General features: G+C 30.8%; 1 protein-coding gene across 1 annotated transcript; it reads right to left on the minus strand.

Moving 5' to 3' along the window:
- Positions 1-764: 764 nt before the first annotated feature.
- On the minus strand, positions 765-3,581 carry LOC149547115 (GDSL esterase/lipase 6-like). Its single transcript, XM_089794103.1, has 5 exons — positions 3,320-3,581; positions 2,462-2,586; positions 2,020-2,256; positions 1,237-1,486; positions 765-994 (listed from the first exon to the last, which is right to left on the minus strand). The coding sequence occupies exons 1-5, from the start codon at positions 3,579-3,581 to the stop codon at positions 765-767; spliced, it is 1,104 nt and encodes a 367-aa protein (XP_089650229.1).
- Between the last annotated feature and the right edge of the window lie 13,171 nt (positions 3,582-16,752).

Consider the following 16,752-nt stretch of genomic DNA (forward strand, 5'->3'; position numbering starts at 1 on the left):
CTAGCTTCACGCTATCTCTCCATTTACCTTGCTGGAGGACCCATTGTGGATTATGATCAGAAATTTTCAAATGCTCTAGATCTTCCGTATCGAAAGGTAAATCACTCCACTGAGGCTTAGCATTTGGGACGACGACCTTGGCATCTGAACCTGCCACCAATGAAGCAGCTTGTTGTCATGCTGAAGGACCTCCAATTGCCTGACAAGAATTTTCTACATACTCGTCAATCTCATCTCTCGCAATTGCCATTTTCCAATTAAATATTAACTTAGTATGATGTCAAAACAATAATTTGTCATAATGATAGAATATTGTTATAAGAATTGTTTTGCAGAAATAGACAATTAATTTCTAAATGTTAAATTTATAAATGACACATAAAAAGAAAATTTTTATACTTACAATTACATATTGCATTAAAAATTATAATAAAATATTATCTAAATAAAATTGAGAGCATAAACAAATAATTTGCATAGCTCATTTTAATCATTTAATTTATATTGTACTATTTTAAAAAACAACTTAATTTAAATATAATTGAAAATAGTATTATAATGCAATTCAATCATGCATAAAACAATCAAAGTTTACTCTTTGATGAAGCCATATTGCACTTTTATTTAACGGTACTTCAAAACGAATGCTCAAAACACACCTAATTCAATGCGACAAGTGCACACAAACGATACCTCATAGAATTTGAATCCCGTTCAATTGAGGCCGAGGAAGGTGGTTGTTTCTAATAATTGCCATGGATACTTCAACCTAAAAGTAGAGTAGAGAGATTAAATGGATACATAACAGTAGAATCTCCACTCCATATCTCCTTTGAAAAAATAGAATAAACCTTCTCAGTGGGATGACTTCTATCCCAAAACAGATAAGAATTTGTATCATTGCAAAACATTGCCGATGGAGTCGTCTTTCCACATCTCACTTCTGCATTAAGTGCCCCTGATCCACAACATGCTGACTTTGTCTCTGATAGTCCTGCAATCGAATAACAATTATAAATATAACATTGGAGAATCATTAAAATCATTGAAAGACATTTTTTTTTTCCTTTGAATTTGGCTATTGTTCGTAATTATATAAAAACATTCACAATACTTATTGTTCTACTTTTAATTTCTGTTCACCCTTAAAACTCAAAGACCTTTATCACAATAAGAGAAGGGTAACAAGATAAAATGATTAACAGAGAAAGGGGAACAACAAGGTTTTTGCCTTACCATAGTCTTCACCATGTTGAATCATGTCAACAGCATAATCAAAAGAATTAAGTAGAATAATGGAAATGCCAGGAATTTGTTCATTAAGCGCATCTATAGCTGACTTCAGAGCAGCGTTGTATGCCACAGCCAATTCATTTGCAGCCTCCAAACATTCTCCATTCCCGGAGACAAGTCGGCTGACTGGAGCACATCCTACAGGTGGAATGTCGAATACAAGGAACTTTCTTGCCCCAACACGGTAAAGGCGCTGGAAATTACAGTAGAAAACAAGAAGATTTTATAACAATTGAGATAAAACAATGGAAGCTTTGATTCACACAACAATTTTTTTAGATAGTTCAGTTGAAATTTATTAATAATTAGTGTTCAGTAAAAAAATAGTGTAGGAGATCATTATGGATCCCTCTTAAAATGCTTTAAAACATGATAGCACATGTATTATAGCTGATCACATATGTACTAAAAGTTATCATTTTTTTAACTTTCTTGATTGCTGACTGATTCATTTGTGCAAAAAGTACTATCTTTTGGTGAGGGGCTATTGGGGGTGAACATAAGGTTTCCTCATAAAGTTCTACAAAGAGTTGTAAATCTAGAAAAACTGAAAGATTAGCTTTAAGCTCTTCACTCATCTAAAGAGGTTCACTTAATAAATCCACAAATTTCTACATAAGAATTAGGAGTTGTAGGTGTACAAAATTAGTCTTAGGATTGTCTCCCATAATTATCAAAGAGATAATTAAAAGAAACTAAACTTAATAATTGTATTGAAAAACTTACAAAAGTGTGTCGAATAAATTTTTCCATCATCAAAACAACAAATTTTTCAGGGGTGGTAGCATTTTGAAATGTAGCATTAGATAGGTAGTTGAAGACGTCATTTCCTCCAGCTGAAATACAATATAAGGAGCTAGCAAGGAAGGATGTGAGATCTTTTGATCCAATATGCTCATGGCTTTCTCTTTTCCCCATAAAATACTTAAATTGCTGAACTTGGGTAGTCATGCTGATGACATTCTGCAAGAATAAAGAAGCCTAGTTAGATTTTTTTTTGGCTTTAAAAGTTATATTAATGATACGGAGAATGAAAATATACGTGATTTGTTTTACCTTGAATTAAATACCATAATCCAAACTTAAGTTAGTTTATATGATTCCACTTTATTTAATCGAGGTTTCATGAAAATTCAAATTTGGAATGGGAAGTATGGTGTAGAACTACCATTCCATCTCCTGTTGAATCCAGTAGTCCACTACCTCCTGATGCGAAATTTATACCAGTTGAAAAATTTCCCTTTGGCTTTAGAAAGGGACGAGGGAAGCGATGGAGCCCCAAGAAAGATTTAGCTGCAATCACAAGTTACAAAAATATGAACCTTGTAGACATAATAGTGCAAAATTATAAGGACTTTACAGGGATAGGAAGAAAATATGTATAACAATATTGAGAACATTGTTGTCAATGAAGAAGTATCAATGTTTTTTCTCATATTAGAATTGTACACAATCAATATCAGAAGAAAACATTGATAATTTGTTATCAATATTTCCCATTAACTATTAGGCGGATACCTAGAGGAGAAGAAAATGTTAAATTCAAAGTATTGACAACAAAGCATAAATAATAAAAAATTTAGGGACTGATATCTTGACACCATTATAAACTGTAGAATTTCATGAAAAGTATTGTGTTTGTCAATATTAACCAAAGAATTCATCATGACAATATTTTTTTTATGTTTCTGAACAGAATTTCTTGTGCTATACTCAACGTGATATTAATGGAATTTTCTGTTGAAAGCTGTTTAATGAAAACATCTTCCGATTTAAAGATATATAAATTCAGGATATTATAACCTAATCCCATTACTATGTTTTACAATTATTTCCACCCAAAATAAAATAGGAAGGCCTTGTAAACTTGAAACCTTATTTGCTATAGCCTTATGAGGTTTGGTCAAAAATACAAATCTGCCCTAATATTCTGCCCTGAATCATATACCTGGATGAATCATATACTAGTATACTAAAAACAATTTATTATTAAATTCAATTAGAAATGATAAAGAGAAACAGATACCTAAGAAATCAAAAGATGTCCGGCCATTTGTGAAGCGACCAGTTGGATGGTGGAAAAAAGAGACACCATATGGTTGAAAGTTTGCTGTCACAGTAGCGTTAGGAATGAAGTTGTTGGTGCCAGCATCTCCAAAAGAGTCTCCAAACACGTACATTGCAGGCACCAGAGGAGCAGTTTCTTTTGCAAAAACTCCATTAAAGAAACTCATGAAGATCCAACCCACCATGAAAATATCGATGCTAATTCTCTGAAAGGAGACCATGGTGTTAATAATCTTTCCTTTCTAGAGTTAGATTATAAGACAAGGACTGCACGAGCTCTAAGAATTCACTGCTCCCTTCTTGACTTTGATTACAAGCAGTATGGAGAGATGGAAATGTATGTGAACGCATAAAAAGATCCGCATGTTTATGGTGCTTGCTTGGAACAGTTAAGAATTTTGTGTGCTTGTGGTTGGAGTATACTCTCCGACCGTCGTGGTTTCCAATACTCGAATAATTGCACATTGACACGTGTCATAGAGAAATTCGAAGTTCGAGCGCAAGTTCTTGTTCCAATCATCGACCTTGTCGTAGATGAGGAGATCATTTAAACACCAATTTGAACCGAGTTTATACATCCAAAGAGATAAATCAAATATTTAGGGTTAATTTATACTAGTTGAGTAATATTTGTTGTGGGATGTCGGGATGTTTCCGGTGATTTTGACAGCATGGATGTCCCTCAGCCCTTGGCTCTAAGCAAAAGAGGTTTCAGGTATGAGTGGGCCCGTATCGGGTTCCTACAATGTGGTGGCCTTGCTGGTTGGTAGCTTGCAGCCTTCGTGCCTAGTTGGGTTGCCATAATTAAAAAAAAAAAAAAAAGACTTTCAGACAGAAGTATTTATTTTAAAAACAAAATAAATAATCTACTATTTATGGAAAAAGGCTGGATGGTAGACTGCTGCTTTTTAAAATTAATGTAAGATCAAAGTTTGGAATAAAAGATGGAAACACTTGTACCATGGTTTATTCAAACATTAAAAAAAAGTAATGGGATAAGTACAACATTGAAATTATTGACATTTAAGAGTCAACATAAATCATTTGAGATATAATAATTATTGATGGGTATTTTATAAGTGAAAGTTCTCATTTTTTCTTTTATTGAACTATATTAGGTGGTGAATGTTAAAAAAAGATAGTTCTATGTGAGAAAAGATTTCAAACGTTGTTGAAGAAACATAGTTAGGAAAATTATTTGACCTAATTGATTGGACGATATAGATTTGTAGAATTATGATTTATTGTTGTTACATAAATATTACTAAGTAAATTTCTTTCATTCATTAAAATATTTCAAAACAATTGCATTGTTTTCTAACTCCAAATTGAAAGAAAATATAAATGAGACAAAAAGTTGTAATAATTTATTAAAACAAATCTAAAAGAGATTAACTTGTATATTTATCTATTGAACATTCTATAGAGGAGGTTGCGCTCCTCATAATGAAATAATGAACATTATATTTTCTAATTTATTTTATCTTCCTTTATTGTCAAACAATCTAAAAGGGATGTCATATTATATTGTACGAATGATTGTAGACTTCAAACCTTCAAGAATTGCAAGATAAAGAGGGAGTATTTACTTATCATGTTAGCTTGACTTAAATTGTTTGTGTTGTTTTGGGCAAAATGAAGAAAGTGAAATCAATAAGACAATAAAATCAAGTTTGATCTTTAATGCCAATTTGAATCCAAAACTTATACACATTGAATCTTCACTAGTTCTAAGCAAAACAATGAAATAACAAAAATATATATTATTTTACTTTATCCTCTTTTAAGATGTAACTATTCTTTAATTCAGTTTACTTATACATCAATTCATATTTGCAATGAGTTATTTTATAATAAATTCAAAGCACTTAGCTGAACTCATTTTTAACATTTACAAACAATAATCTAATTAAATTTATTCAATGCATTAATATTTCAACTTATAAATCCAAATCAGAACTATTTTAAATATAAATGCTATAAAATTTCAATGTCTTCTTTGGGAATCCATTATTATACATGATATTTAATTGAATTACAATATTAATAATAGTCATTTTATCTATCAAATAATGATAATAAAAATATATTTCTATAACAGAATAAAATGATTCTAGTTTTGAATGATAATTTAATTATGATTATAATATCATTTAAATATTAATCATTGTAAAAATTATACATTATTATCTAGTATATTTTATAATGATAATATTTACATATAAATTAATAAATAAGAATAAAATATATTATCTCTTCTATTAAATTATATATATCTTTACACACTTCTTCCCATAGTTTGCTACACTCCCTACTTTTGGCATATATATATGAGAGACTTAAATAAATATGACATATTTTTTATTAATTTCTTTTTGATATTTGACTAGGTTTGAACGATTCAGTTTAGGTCCTCCTTTCTTATCTATTTTAAGTAACATTTGGTTCCTTTTTTCCATGTGATATCCATTAACATTAAAATATGACTTTTTGCACCTATTGAAATCTTTCTTAGATGGTATGTACTTTCCCTTTTATAATATATTTCATCTTTATCCCATACAATAGTAGAAATATCCTCTTTCAAAATATTCGCTTTGATCTTCCTTTTTCTATCTTCTTTATTAGACCAGCTATGCATACTTATTTCTTAAATTATGTTTTTAAAAGTGATGTTTTAATAGAATAAACATTAATTTATATAAGAGAGATAAAGAAACACCCTTATACTTATATCTCCAAAGAGTAAATCAGAATTTTCCTTCTTACTATTTAATTGTCAAAATAATAAATATAAAATGTAGAAAATAATCATACACATCAATTAATTATCTAGAGCTCATTGAAGTGTACATGTAACATTGAAATGTCCACATTAACAACACATATAAGAATTTACAAATCTTAAAAGCATCAAAATCCATCCATATATTTATATATCAACATTTATGAGAAACATGTTCTTATTTAGGTTGTGTACATAGAGTTTGTTCTTTGCTTTCTCCATGATTTTTTTTTTAATGGTGGATTATCTCTTATAGAGGTGGAGTTCAAGCATGTGATTTTGGTAGTGGAGGTGATCCATATTTGAGGGGAAGGTAGTTGGGAAACTACTAGTAATAATGTTGGCATTTGGAAGTTTAAGTTCACCAACAATTTTTTTATCTTTCCCCTCTCTACTTCTATCGAGGTGGATCTTTTTGCTATTGAGGTATAGAGGGAGTATGATACTTTTGGATTGTGGGATAGGCTATATGTTGCCTAAGTTTGGTTATAGGGACTTTTGATGATGAGTTCATTTCCTTTTTCCCTATGACTGGGTGTTTGTTATTAGTTTTAAGGGCTCATTTGGGTCCTATGTTCTTGTTTTTGGATAAAGAAAGCATCTAGTATGGGTGCCTGGCACATGATGGTCTTTAACAGTGTAGGCTATGGTTGGTTATTTTTCCACATTCACAGTCTAGAACACCTATTACAACCTTGACCTCTCCCAACCTAGAATTGAAAATAGGAAGACTTAGAAGGTCAACCTTGTGGTGTACATCAATCTATGTAGACCTAGTCTAGTCTAGGTTAACCTATATTGACCTGGTCCTAGTCTAGGTCAAGTTGGTTGAAGTGATCCAACAGTTTCTTAATATTCGAGGCCTAGTGCTATTTTACTCTTGCAATAAAATCCAACTTTTGTAGTAAGCTCTTGTAGTGTAATTTCATGACTTCTCAAAAAATCTACTATGAAAAATACATTAAATCCCACATTTTCACATTAGAGGAGCAATAAGAAAGCAAGTGTAGAAACACTCATTTGACATAGGGCAATTGCAAGGTGAAAGAAATGGATGGTTTCTTATTCTTTATTCTAAAGAGAGGTTATTATTCTTCATCAATCATTAAAAAAGAAATATACATCAACATGTAGTTGAAAATGGATATCAAAGATAGTTAGATTCATTTACCCTTGGGGGCTTTGTATGATTTCTACATTGTACATTAGATATGAATCTTTGTAGTTCCATACATTTGCATGCTTTTACATACATTCACATATATGCACATTTATATGCTAGGTTCTCACTTATGGAATAAATTCTTAGCATTTTAGCATATTTATGTTATAGATTTGTACATCTAGGATAGACACCTAAACATATTTTATTTCCTAGTGGCTATTTGTTGAGGTGTAACTCACCAAAACGAGGGACTAAGTAAGGAAAACTCCTTCATAGCAACCCATACACATAAAATATGTTACATACTTGAATTGGATATAAACTTAGCACATATGGATTGCAAAAATAACCCTTGAGATATTTTTGGAGAAGTTGGTTTGACTTTTCCATAGTGTCATTGGACTACATCAACTCTATGAGAATCAAACCTTCTAGGTCGACCTAGATTTATTACTTCTTTTTTGGATGAACAATTTTAGGGTTATGTTCCTTTCATCATTTCATTCAAGAATCCACAATCAAATATTCAAAAAAGGGCGCATATCCATGGTTTTCAAAGCTAAATTACATCTTCCACTACATATTTCAAGGTGAGTACCTCATGTCTTATTTATCCTTTTAGTATTTAATTATATTCATATCTATATTGGGCCATGTGTGTAATTTTTAGATGTACATTTATCCTATTTATCTCCTTTCAATCTCATATCATTGCGTCAAAGAGGCCTTTCCATTGTACTTCCTTGATAAGTTTCTAGATTTTTGTATTGGCATCCCTTTATCCCCTTTGGACTTTGCTAATCGAACCTAGGTCTTGTTGAGACATATTCTTAGAATCCCTTGCTTCTCTTGGATTGAATGACTTAGGGAGAAAGTGTTGAACTTGTCTCATCTAGTTTGTTTTGTTATCATTGATGTCATTTTCCCCTTGAACATTTTAGTGAACACAATGTGAGTCCTTATTTTTATAATCTTTGCAGTTATATATATATTTTTTATGCATTGCATTTATAAATACAATTTAATAACCAAATATTTTGAATTATTAGGATTAATCTTATTAGGTTTCCACAATCCATTTGAGATATGAATATTTTTTTCTAGATTTGATTGTGTCTAGTTTTTTAGCATCAACATTTTGGATGACACTCTATGATTCGTCATCATAATAAGAGTGTAAGAATGTAAAAGTGAAATGTGCATATCCATCTACAACAAATGAGGATAAAAGTAAATGAGATGAGGAAGGGGAACACATAAAACAAGGAGAGAAGGAAACCAAAAAAATTAAAACTTTAAAATAAAATAAGGATATACACAAAAAATGAAACAACCCACCTAAAAAAATAAGAAAGATAAAAAATTAAAAACTAAAAAAATGATAAAACATAAAAGAAGATTGGGATATTACTACCAGGATTTAATTGTGTATTTTTTGAGTCAAACTCATTGATACATATATCATGAGTAGTGATTGACACATGAATCCATCTCTCATGAGAATAAATGGAATACTTAGCACTCATTATATCTAGGTGATGCTCATAGAGGTGAAGTACTAGTACACCCAATAGGGTACTCATCCTAGTACTACTCCAATTCGAGCATGCTTAACTAAGAAGTTCCCTCAATGGTTAAACCCACTCTACTTGCAACCCCAATAGAAAAACCTTCACTAAGTGTTTTGCCTTATGAACTTTTTATTAGAAAGCTCCTTAAGCTCATCAATTGATAAGTAGGAGATATTTTCCACAAGTAAAATTATGATATTGCTATCAAGATTTAACTCTTTAGTTTTTGAGTCAAAGTCATTGACCCATTTATCATGAGTAGTAATTCACACACAAGTCCATCTCTCATGAGAATAAATGGAACACTTAGCACTCATTGGATCTAGGTGTTTCTCACAGAGGTGAAGCACTGAGACTTTCAAATTAGTCGTTGAGATAATGGGAGTTGCACACATTACATAATATTGTTACACTGTATTATTATTATTTTATTAAGTAATGTTGCACCTAGATGGACATGCAACATGTAAAGATTCTCATGGGATATACTTAATGAGTTGTATTGTAACATTGTGATAATATTTCATGTAATTATTTAATATTGGGGAAAAGAATTAAATTTTCAATATTAAATGTGGGGTCAATGGGTTAGGTAGAACATGGTTTATGTAATACCACTTAGTGGTTTTGTGGGACTTGCTACTATATAAGAAGCCACAAGGGCAATTTTTATATGAGAAGATAGAAGGGAAAAAGGGAAAGAGTCGAGCAGGACAAGGCTTGATAGGTTAGCCAAGGGAGCATTTGTGAAGATTGGAACCATTACATGGGATGTGTGGATTCATGCTTGTTCACATGAATTGCTTGGTTGTGGTTATGGAATTAAAGGCTTCCATGGTTGTATTGTAATGGTATTTTGATGAATAATACATGGTGATGGATGCCTTTTGGAGGCTGAGTTTTTCCCTCAATATGAGTTTCGTAGGGTATATCTTGTGTCACATTTTTTGTGGGTATGTTGTTTATTCTCTTATATGTGAATTTTAATTTCGTATTCATTTTAAAATCTATTATAAGTTATGTGAAAACTGTTATATTCTTTATTGCAAGTTTCCTTACAAATGGTATCAAAGCTATGATTTTATTATTGTAACCCTAGATTGAATCCATCGAAATGCATGAAAGGATAAAAACAAGGCAAGATATATGAGTTGTTTATTGTAGATTTGAGGGTTTTTAATTTGTTGTTATGATGAGATGTTGGTAGATTTTGGACATATGAAATTGTTGGAAAAAATAATTTTTTTGGATATTTTATTTAAATGAGGGTTTTAGGGCGAGCTTTAAAAAATGATCTCCTGGGTAAAAAAAGACCTCACCATTGAATCTGGGTTGATGTTTTCATAAATTTTGATATATAATATGCCCTAGTTTGGCCATGTTAAGAGGAAATGTAAGAGTTTTCTAGTTTTAGCCCGTGATGGCCATCAAATTTAATCTTGTCAGAATTTTCATCACAAAAAAAAAAAAAAATCACAGTTAAATTGGTAAAAAGACTATCTTAGTAAAATGACCATAACTTTCTCTTAGGATATCAAATTTTAGACTTCTTATAGGCATTAGAAAGATAATTTAGAGCACTACAACTTAGTATAAGTTTGGTTCTATGATTTTTATATATTTTTAGATTTTAAGAGCCCTAAAGTAAGATATTATTTATTTTGATAAAAAATTAGGGCATAACTTAGTCATACAGAGTTGGATTTTGGACTTCAAGTAGTCAACGGAAAGCTCTTGGAGAGCTTTACACATTTGTTTAGATTTTGTGCATATTTAACATAGTTTATTTGGTGATATATTAATCTAAAAAGTTTATGATATATATTGAATATGGTAACATTACAAGTTTATGATATTTTATATTTTGGAGATTTAAGATTTAATGTCATTGTATACTCAGTTCATATTTTAGATTGGTCTCATGATGATATGGTTATCAATGTTTAGTTTGGATATATATGATGACTTATTACCTCTACAAGTTGTGCAGTGTTGTAAGCCATCTATACTTACAAGTTGCATTTATGACTTGGATATGAGTTATTTTTGCTCATTGATATTTTATTATTGATGCATATTTAGATTGGTGGCTTGTATTTGGATTGTCTATGCCCCAAGTCATATGATTTAATAATTTTTATTCATGTAGAAGGGATGAGATGTTGTTACCAGGTATAGTCATGGTAGAGGATTGTGGTCGACTATTTTATGTTGACAGGTTGGACATATTGAGTTTTAGTTGCTCAATTCATGGATGTGATCATGGTGACATGGATTTTAGCATGATATGATTAGATATATAGGTACATCCTTGATGTTCATTAGTTTGGATTCTTGATTTGATTATGATGGTATATCTTCTTGGTTGAAGATCATGGTTATTTGGTTTCTTTTGAGGAGCTCATGATGTACATTTTGAATTTTTTGATGACTTGATGCCTTGGTTGATTCTCATGGTTAGAGGATGAATTTTTCATCATGATGTCATGGATAGCTTGGATACATGGTTTAGTGGGATCTTAAGACAATGATGAGGTCACAATGTAGGATTAGTTCCATGTTTGGTTTGTATCTTCTTAGTTTGGAGATCTTGGTTTCACTTAGTATTGACACTTTGGTTGTGTGTATAGACCTAAAGGATCTTCATTTAGGAGATGGATTTTATGATGCCATAAGTGACTTAGGACCACAACTGAGTGAGAGTTGTTGGTATTGATATATTTATTGAGTGTTTGTAGATGTTGGAGGTTTGTCTTAGATCTTGTTGCTATAGAAGAATCTTTGACATTTGCATGGTGCACTTGTTATCTTCATGGTATGTGAAGATGGTTAGATCTTTAAGACTCATGGGGTTCTTAGTTATCTTCATGGTGTGTGGAGATGGTTCTTGGGTAAAAGCACAGATCTGTGTCACTGTTTATGATACAAAAATCTGATTTGGTCAAATCACATTTCTTTGTCAAAACTTCAATTTTTTCAAAAACTAAAAATACCCTTTTATAGATCTCAGATTCAATATCATCATTATATAAACTTTTGAGTGTTTTGATTAGTTATAATATGTTATAATCTCAAAATATTATAAGTCGATATTTCAACATTTTAGAAGATGGTCCCTCAAAAAAGGAAAAAAATAATAAATCATATAAAAAAATAAAAAATAATATTTATCTCTAGAGGAGAGAATCCTCTTCATGAATATGTAATTTTTTTTCAAGAAGGTATATATTTGATAGGGAAGTTTTGACAGGAGGAAAAAACTATTGGATTCTAATAAGGTTGAACTTGAGTATTTATAACAAAAAAAATATACATAAAATATATATATATATATATATTTTTTGTTCAAGAGCTCTACATGTCATCTATAAGATATTTTCAAATTAGGACAAGAAAAGATGATTTGAATATACTTTTTTGATGAGAACTACACCCTATATTTTTTACAGTTAAAAAAGGGACTTTAAAATAAAATAAAATGAATAAATTCTTATATGAATAAAGAGATTTTATGATCTTCTAATGCGACAAGTTGGGTTTCTTTCTCTTTGTATGGCTTCTATGTATGTTCGGTGGTAGTGGCATAATAGGAGGTGAGATCATTTATGGTTTAGATGCTAGATAGTTTGATTTTGTTGTGAATATCAAGATGGAGCACATTGTGTACTTTGATCCATGATGGTGGATGTGCTAGGAGGGATTATTCCCTTGTTCATTTTTGTGGCTATAGATTGACTCTATGTAATGTATACAACAAGTGGAAGGTATTTGAGATAATGGGTGTTACACACATTGCATAATATTGTTATATTGTATTTTTTTAAAATTATATAATGCTGCACCTAGATGGATGCGCAACATGTAAGGATTCCCATGGGATATACTTGATGAGTTGTATTGTAATATTGTAATAATATTTCATGTAATTATTTAATATTGGAGAAAAGAGTTGAATTTCTAATATTAAATGTGAGGTCAATAGGTTAGTTAGCACATGGTTTATGTAATACCACTTAGTGGTTTTATAGGACTTACTACTATATAAGAAGCCACAAGGGTAGTTTTTATATGAGAAGATGGAAGGGAAAAAGGGAAAGAGTCGAGCAGGACAAGGTTTGATAGGTTATCCAATGGAGCATTTGTGAAGGTTGGAAGTATGCTATGAGATGTGTGGATTCATGCTTGTTCACATGGATTGCTTAGTTGTGGTTATGGAATTAAAGGCTTCCATGGTTGTATTGTAATGGTATTTTTTCTGAATAAAACATGGTGATGGATGCCTTTTGGAGGCTAAGTTTTTCCCTCAATGCGGGTTTCCTAGGGTATATCTTGTGTCACATTTTTTGGGGGTATGTTGTTTATTCTCTTGCATGTGGATTTTAATTTCATATACATTTTGAAATCTATTATGAATTATGTGGAAATAGTTATATTCTTTATTACAAGTTTCTTTACAAGTGGTATCCGAGTTGTAGTTTTATTATTGTAACCCTAGATTGAATCCATCAGAATGCATGAGAGGATAAAGAAAGGGCAAGATATGTGAGTTGTTTATTGTAGATATGAGGGTTTTGGATTTATTGTTATGATGAGATGTTGGTAGATTTTGTGCATGTGAAATTGTTGGACAAAAGAATTTTTTTAGATGTTTCATTTAAATGAGGGTTTTAGGGGGAGCTTTCAAAAATAATCTCCTTGGTAAAAATAGACCTCACCATTGGATCCAGATCGATATTTTCATAAATTTTGATATATAATATGCTCTAGTTTAGCCACGTTTAGAAGAAATGAAAGAGTTTTCTAGTTTTAGCTTGTGATGGCTATCAAATTTAATCTCGTCAGAATTTTCATCACCAAAAAAAAAAATCGCAATGAAAATGATAAAAAGACTATCTTAGTAAAATGATCATAACTTTCTCTTAGGATATAAGATTTTAGACTTTCTATAGGCATTAGAAAGATAATTCAGATCACTACAACTTGGTGTAGGTTTGGTTTTTATGATTTTGATATTTTTTAAGGTTTTAAGAGCCCTAAAGTTAGATATTATTTATTTTGAGCACAAATTAGGACATAAATCAGTAATACAGAGTTGGATTTTGGACTTCGAGTACTCAATGGAAAGCTCTTGGAGAGATTTACACATTTGTTTAGATTTTTGTGCAGATTTAACATGGTTTATTGGTGATATATTAATCTAAATTTTTTATGATATATATTGACTATGGTAACATTATGAGTTTATGACATTGTATATTTTGAAGATTTAAGATATGATGTCATTGTATACTTAGTTCATATTTTAGATTGGTCTCATGATGATATGGTTATTAGTATTTAGTTTGGATATGTATGATGGCTTGTTGGCTCTACAAGTTGTGTAGTGTTGTAAGCCATTTATACTTACAAGTTGCATTTATGGCTTGGATATGGGTTGTCTTTGCCCATTGATATTTCATTATTGATGCATATTTAGATTGGTGGCTTGTATTTGGGTTGTTTATGCCCCATGTCACATGATTTGTTAATTTTTATTCATGTAGAAGGGATGAGATGTTGTTACCAGGTATAGTCATGGTGGAAGATTGTGGTTGACTATTTTATGTTGGCAGGTTGGACATATTGAGAGTTAGTTGCTCAATTCATGGATGTGATCATGGTGCCATGGATTTTGGCATGATGTTCATTGGTTTGGATTCCTAATTTGATTATGATAATATATCTTCTTTAAAGATCATGGTTATTTGGTTTCTTTTGAGGAGCTCATGATGTGCACTTTGAGTTCTTTGATAGCTTGATGCCTTGGTTGATTCTCATGGTTAGAGGATAAATTTTTCATCATGATGTCATGGATAGCTTGGATACATGGTTTAGTGAGATTTTGTGAAAATGATGAGGTGATAATGTAGGATTAATTTTGGGTTTGGTTTGTATCTTCTTGGTTTGGAGATCTTGGTTTCACTTATTATTAACACTTTGGTTATGTATAGACCTAGAAGATCTTCATGTGGGAGATGGATTTTATGATGCCATAGGTGACTTAGTACCAAGGTTGAGTGAGAGTTGTTGGCATTGATATATTTATTGAGTGTTTGCAGATGTTGGAAGTTTTTTCTTAGATCTTGTTGCTACAAAAACATCTTTGACATTTGCATGGTGCACTTGTTATCTTTATGATATGTGAAGATGGTTAGATCTTAAGGACTTATCAGGTTCTTAGTTATCTTCATGGTGTGTGGGGATGGTTCTTAGGTAAAAGCATAGATTTGTGTCACTGCTTATGATACAAAAATTTGTTTTGGTCAAATCTCATTTCTTTATCAAAAGTCAATTTTTTTTCAAAAATTAAAAATATCCTTTTATAAATCTCAGATTCAATATCATCATTATATAAATTTTTGAGTTTTTTGATTAGTTATAATACATTATAATCTCAAAATATTATAAGTTGATATTTCAGCATTTTAGAATATGCTCTCTCGAAAAAGATAAAAAATAGTAAATCATATCAAAATAAAAATAAAACTATATTTATCTCTAGAGGAGAGAGTCCTCTTCATGAATATGTGTTTTTTTTCAAAAAAGTATATATTTTATAGGGAAGTTTTGATAGGAGGAAAAAACTATTAGATTCTGATAAGATTGAACTTGAGTACTTATAACAAAGAAAATATCCATCAAAAATAAAAATTTCTTTTTTTGTTCACTAGCTATACATGTCATCTATAAGATATTTTCAAATTAGAACAAGAAAAAATGATTTTCATATACTTGTTTGATATGAACTACACCTTATATTTTTTATAGTTAAAAAAAGGACTTCAAAATAAAATAAAATAAATAAATTCTTATATGAATAAAGGGATTTTATGATCTTTTAATGCGATAAGTTGGGTGGCTTTCTTTTTGTATCGCTTCTATGTATGTTTGGTGGAAGTGGCCTAATAGGAGGTGAGATCATTCATGTTTGAGATGCTAGATACTTTGATTTTGTTACAAGTACCAAGATATAGCACATTGTGTACTTTGATCCATGATGGTGGATGTGCTAGGAAGGATTGTTCCCTTGTTTATTTATGTAGCTACAGATTGACTCTGTGCAATGTATACAAGTGAGAGATTGTTGAGATAATGAGTGTTGCACACATTGCATAATATTTTTATATTATATATTTTTTTAATTATGTAATGTTGCACTTAGATATACGTGCAACATGTAAAGATTCTCATGGGATATACTTGATGAGTTATATTGTAACATTGTGATAATATTTCATGTAATTATTTAATATTGAGAAAAAGAATTAAATTTATAATATTAAATGTGGGGTCAATGGGTTAGGTAGCACATGGTTTATATAATACCACTTAGTAGTTTTGTGGGACTTGCTACTATATAATAAGCCACAAGGGTAGTTGTTATATGAGAAGATAGAAGGGAAAAAGTGAAAGAGTCGAGTAGGACAAAACTCGATAGGTTAGTCAAGGGAGCATTTGTGAAGGTCGAAAACATGGTATGGGATGTGTGAATTCATGCTTGTTTACATGGATTGCTTGGTTGTGGTTATGGAATTGAAGGCTTTCATGGTTGTAATATAATTGTGTTTTTGCTAAATAATACATGGTGATGGATGCCTTTTGGAGGTTGAGCTTTTTCCTCAATGAGGGTTTCCTAGGGTATATCTTGTGTCACCTTTTTTTTGGATATGTTATTTATTCTCTTGCATGTGGATTTTAATTCTATATTCATATTCACATCTATTATAGGTTATGCAGAAACAATTATATTTTTTATTGCAAGTTTCCTTAGAAGTGGTATTAGAGCTATGGTTTTATTATTGTAACCCTAGATTGAGTCTATGAGAACTCAT

This window comes from Cupressus sempervirens, chromosome 7 (assembly GCF_028749045.1).
Source record: "Cupressus sempervirens isolate cs-2001-9-10 chromosome 7, ASM2874904v1, whole genome shotgun sequence".
Lineage (NCBI taxonomy): Eukaryota > Viridiplantae > Streptophyta > Pinopsida > Cupressales > Cupressaceae > Cupressus > Cupressus sempervirens.

Coding starts and splice junctions, on each gene's coding strand:
- LOC149547115 (XM_089794103.1), bottom strand. CDS start 3,581: ATGGTCTCCTTTCAGAGAATTAGCATCGATATTTTCATGGTGGGTTGG. Junction 2,587..3,319: donor GACATCTTTTGATTTCTTAG/GTATCTGTTTCT, acceptor TTGTGATTGCAG/CTAAATCTTTCTTGGGGCTC. Junction 2,257..2,461: donor ATTCAACAGGAGATGGAATG/GTAGTTCTACAC, acceptor TTATTCTTGCAG/AATGTCATCAGCATGACTAC.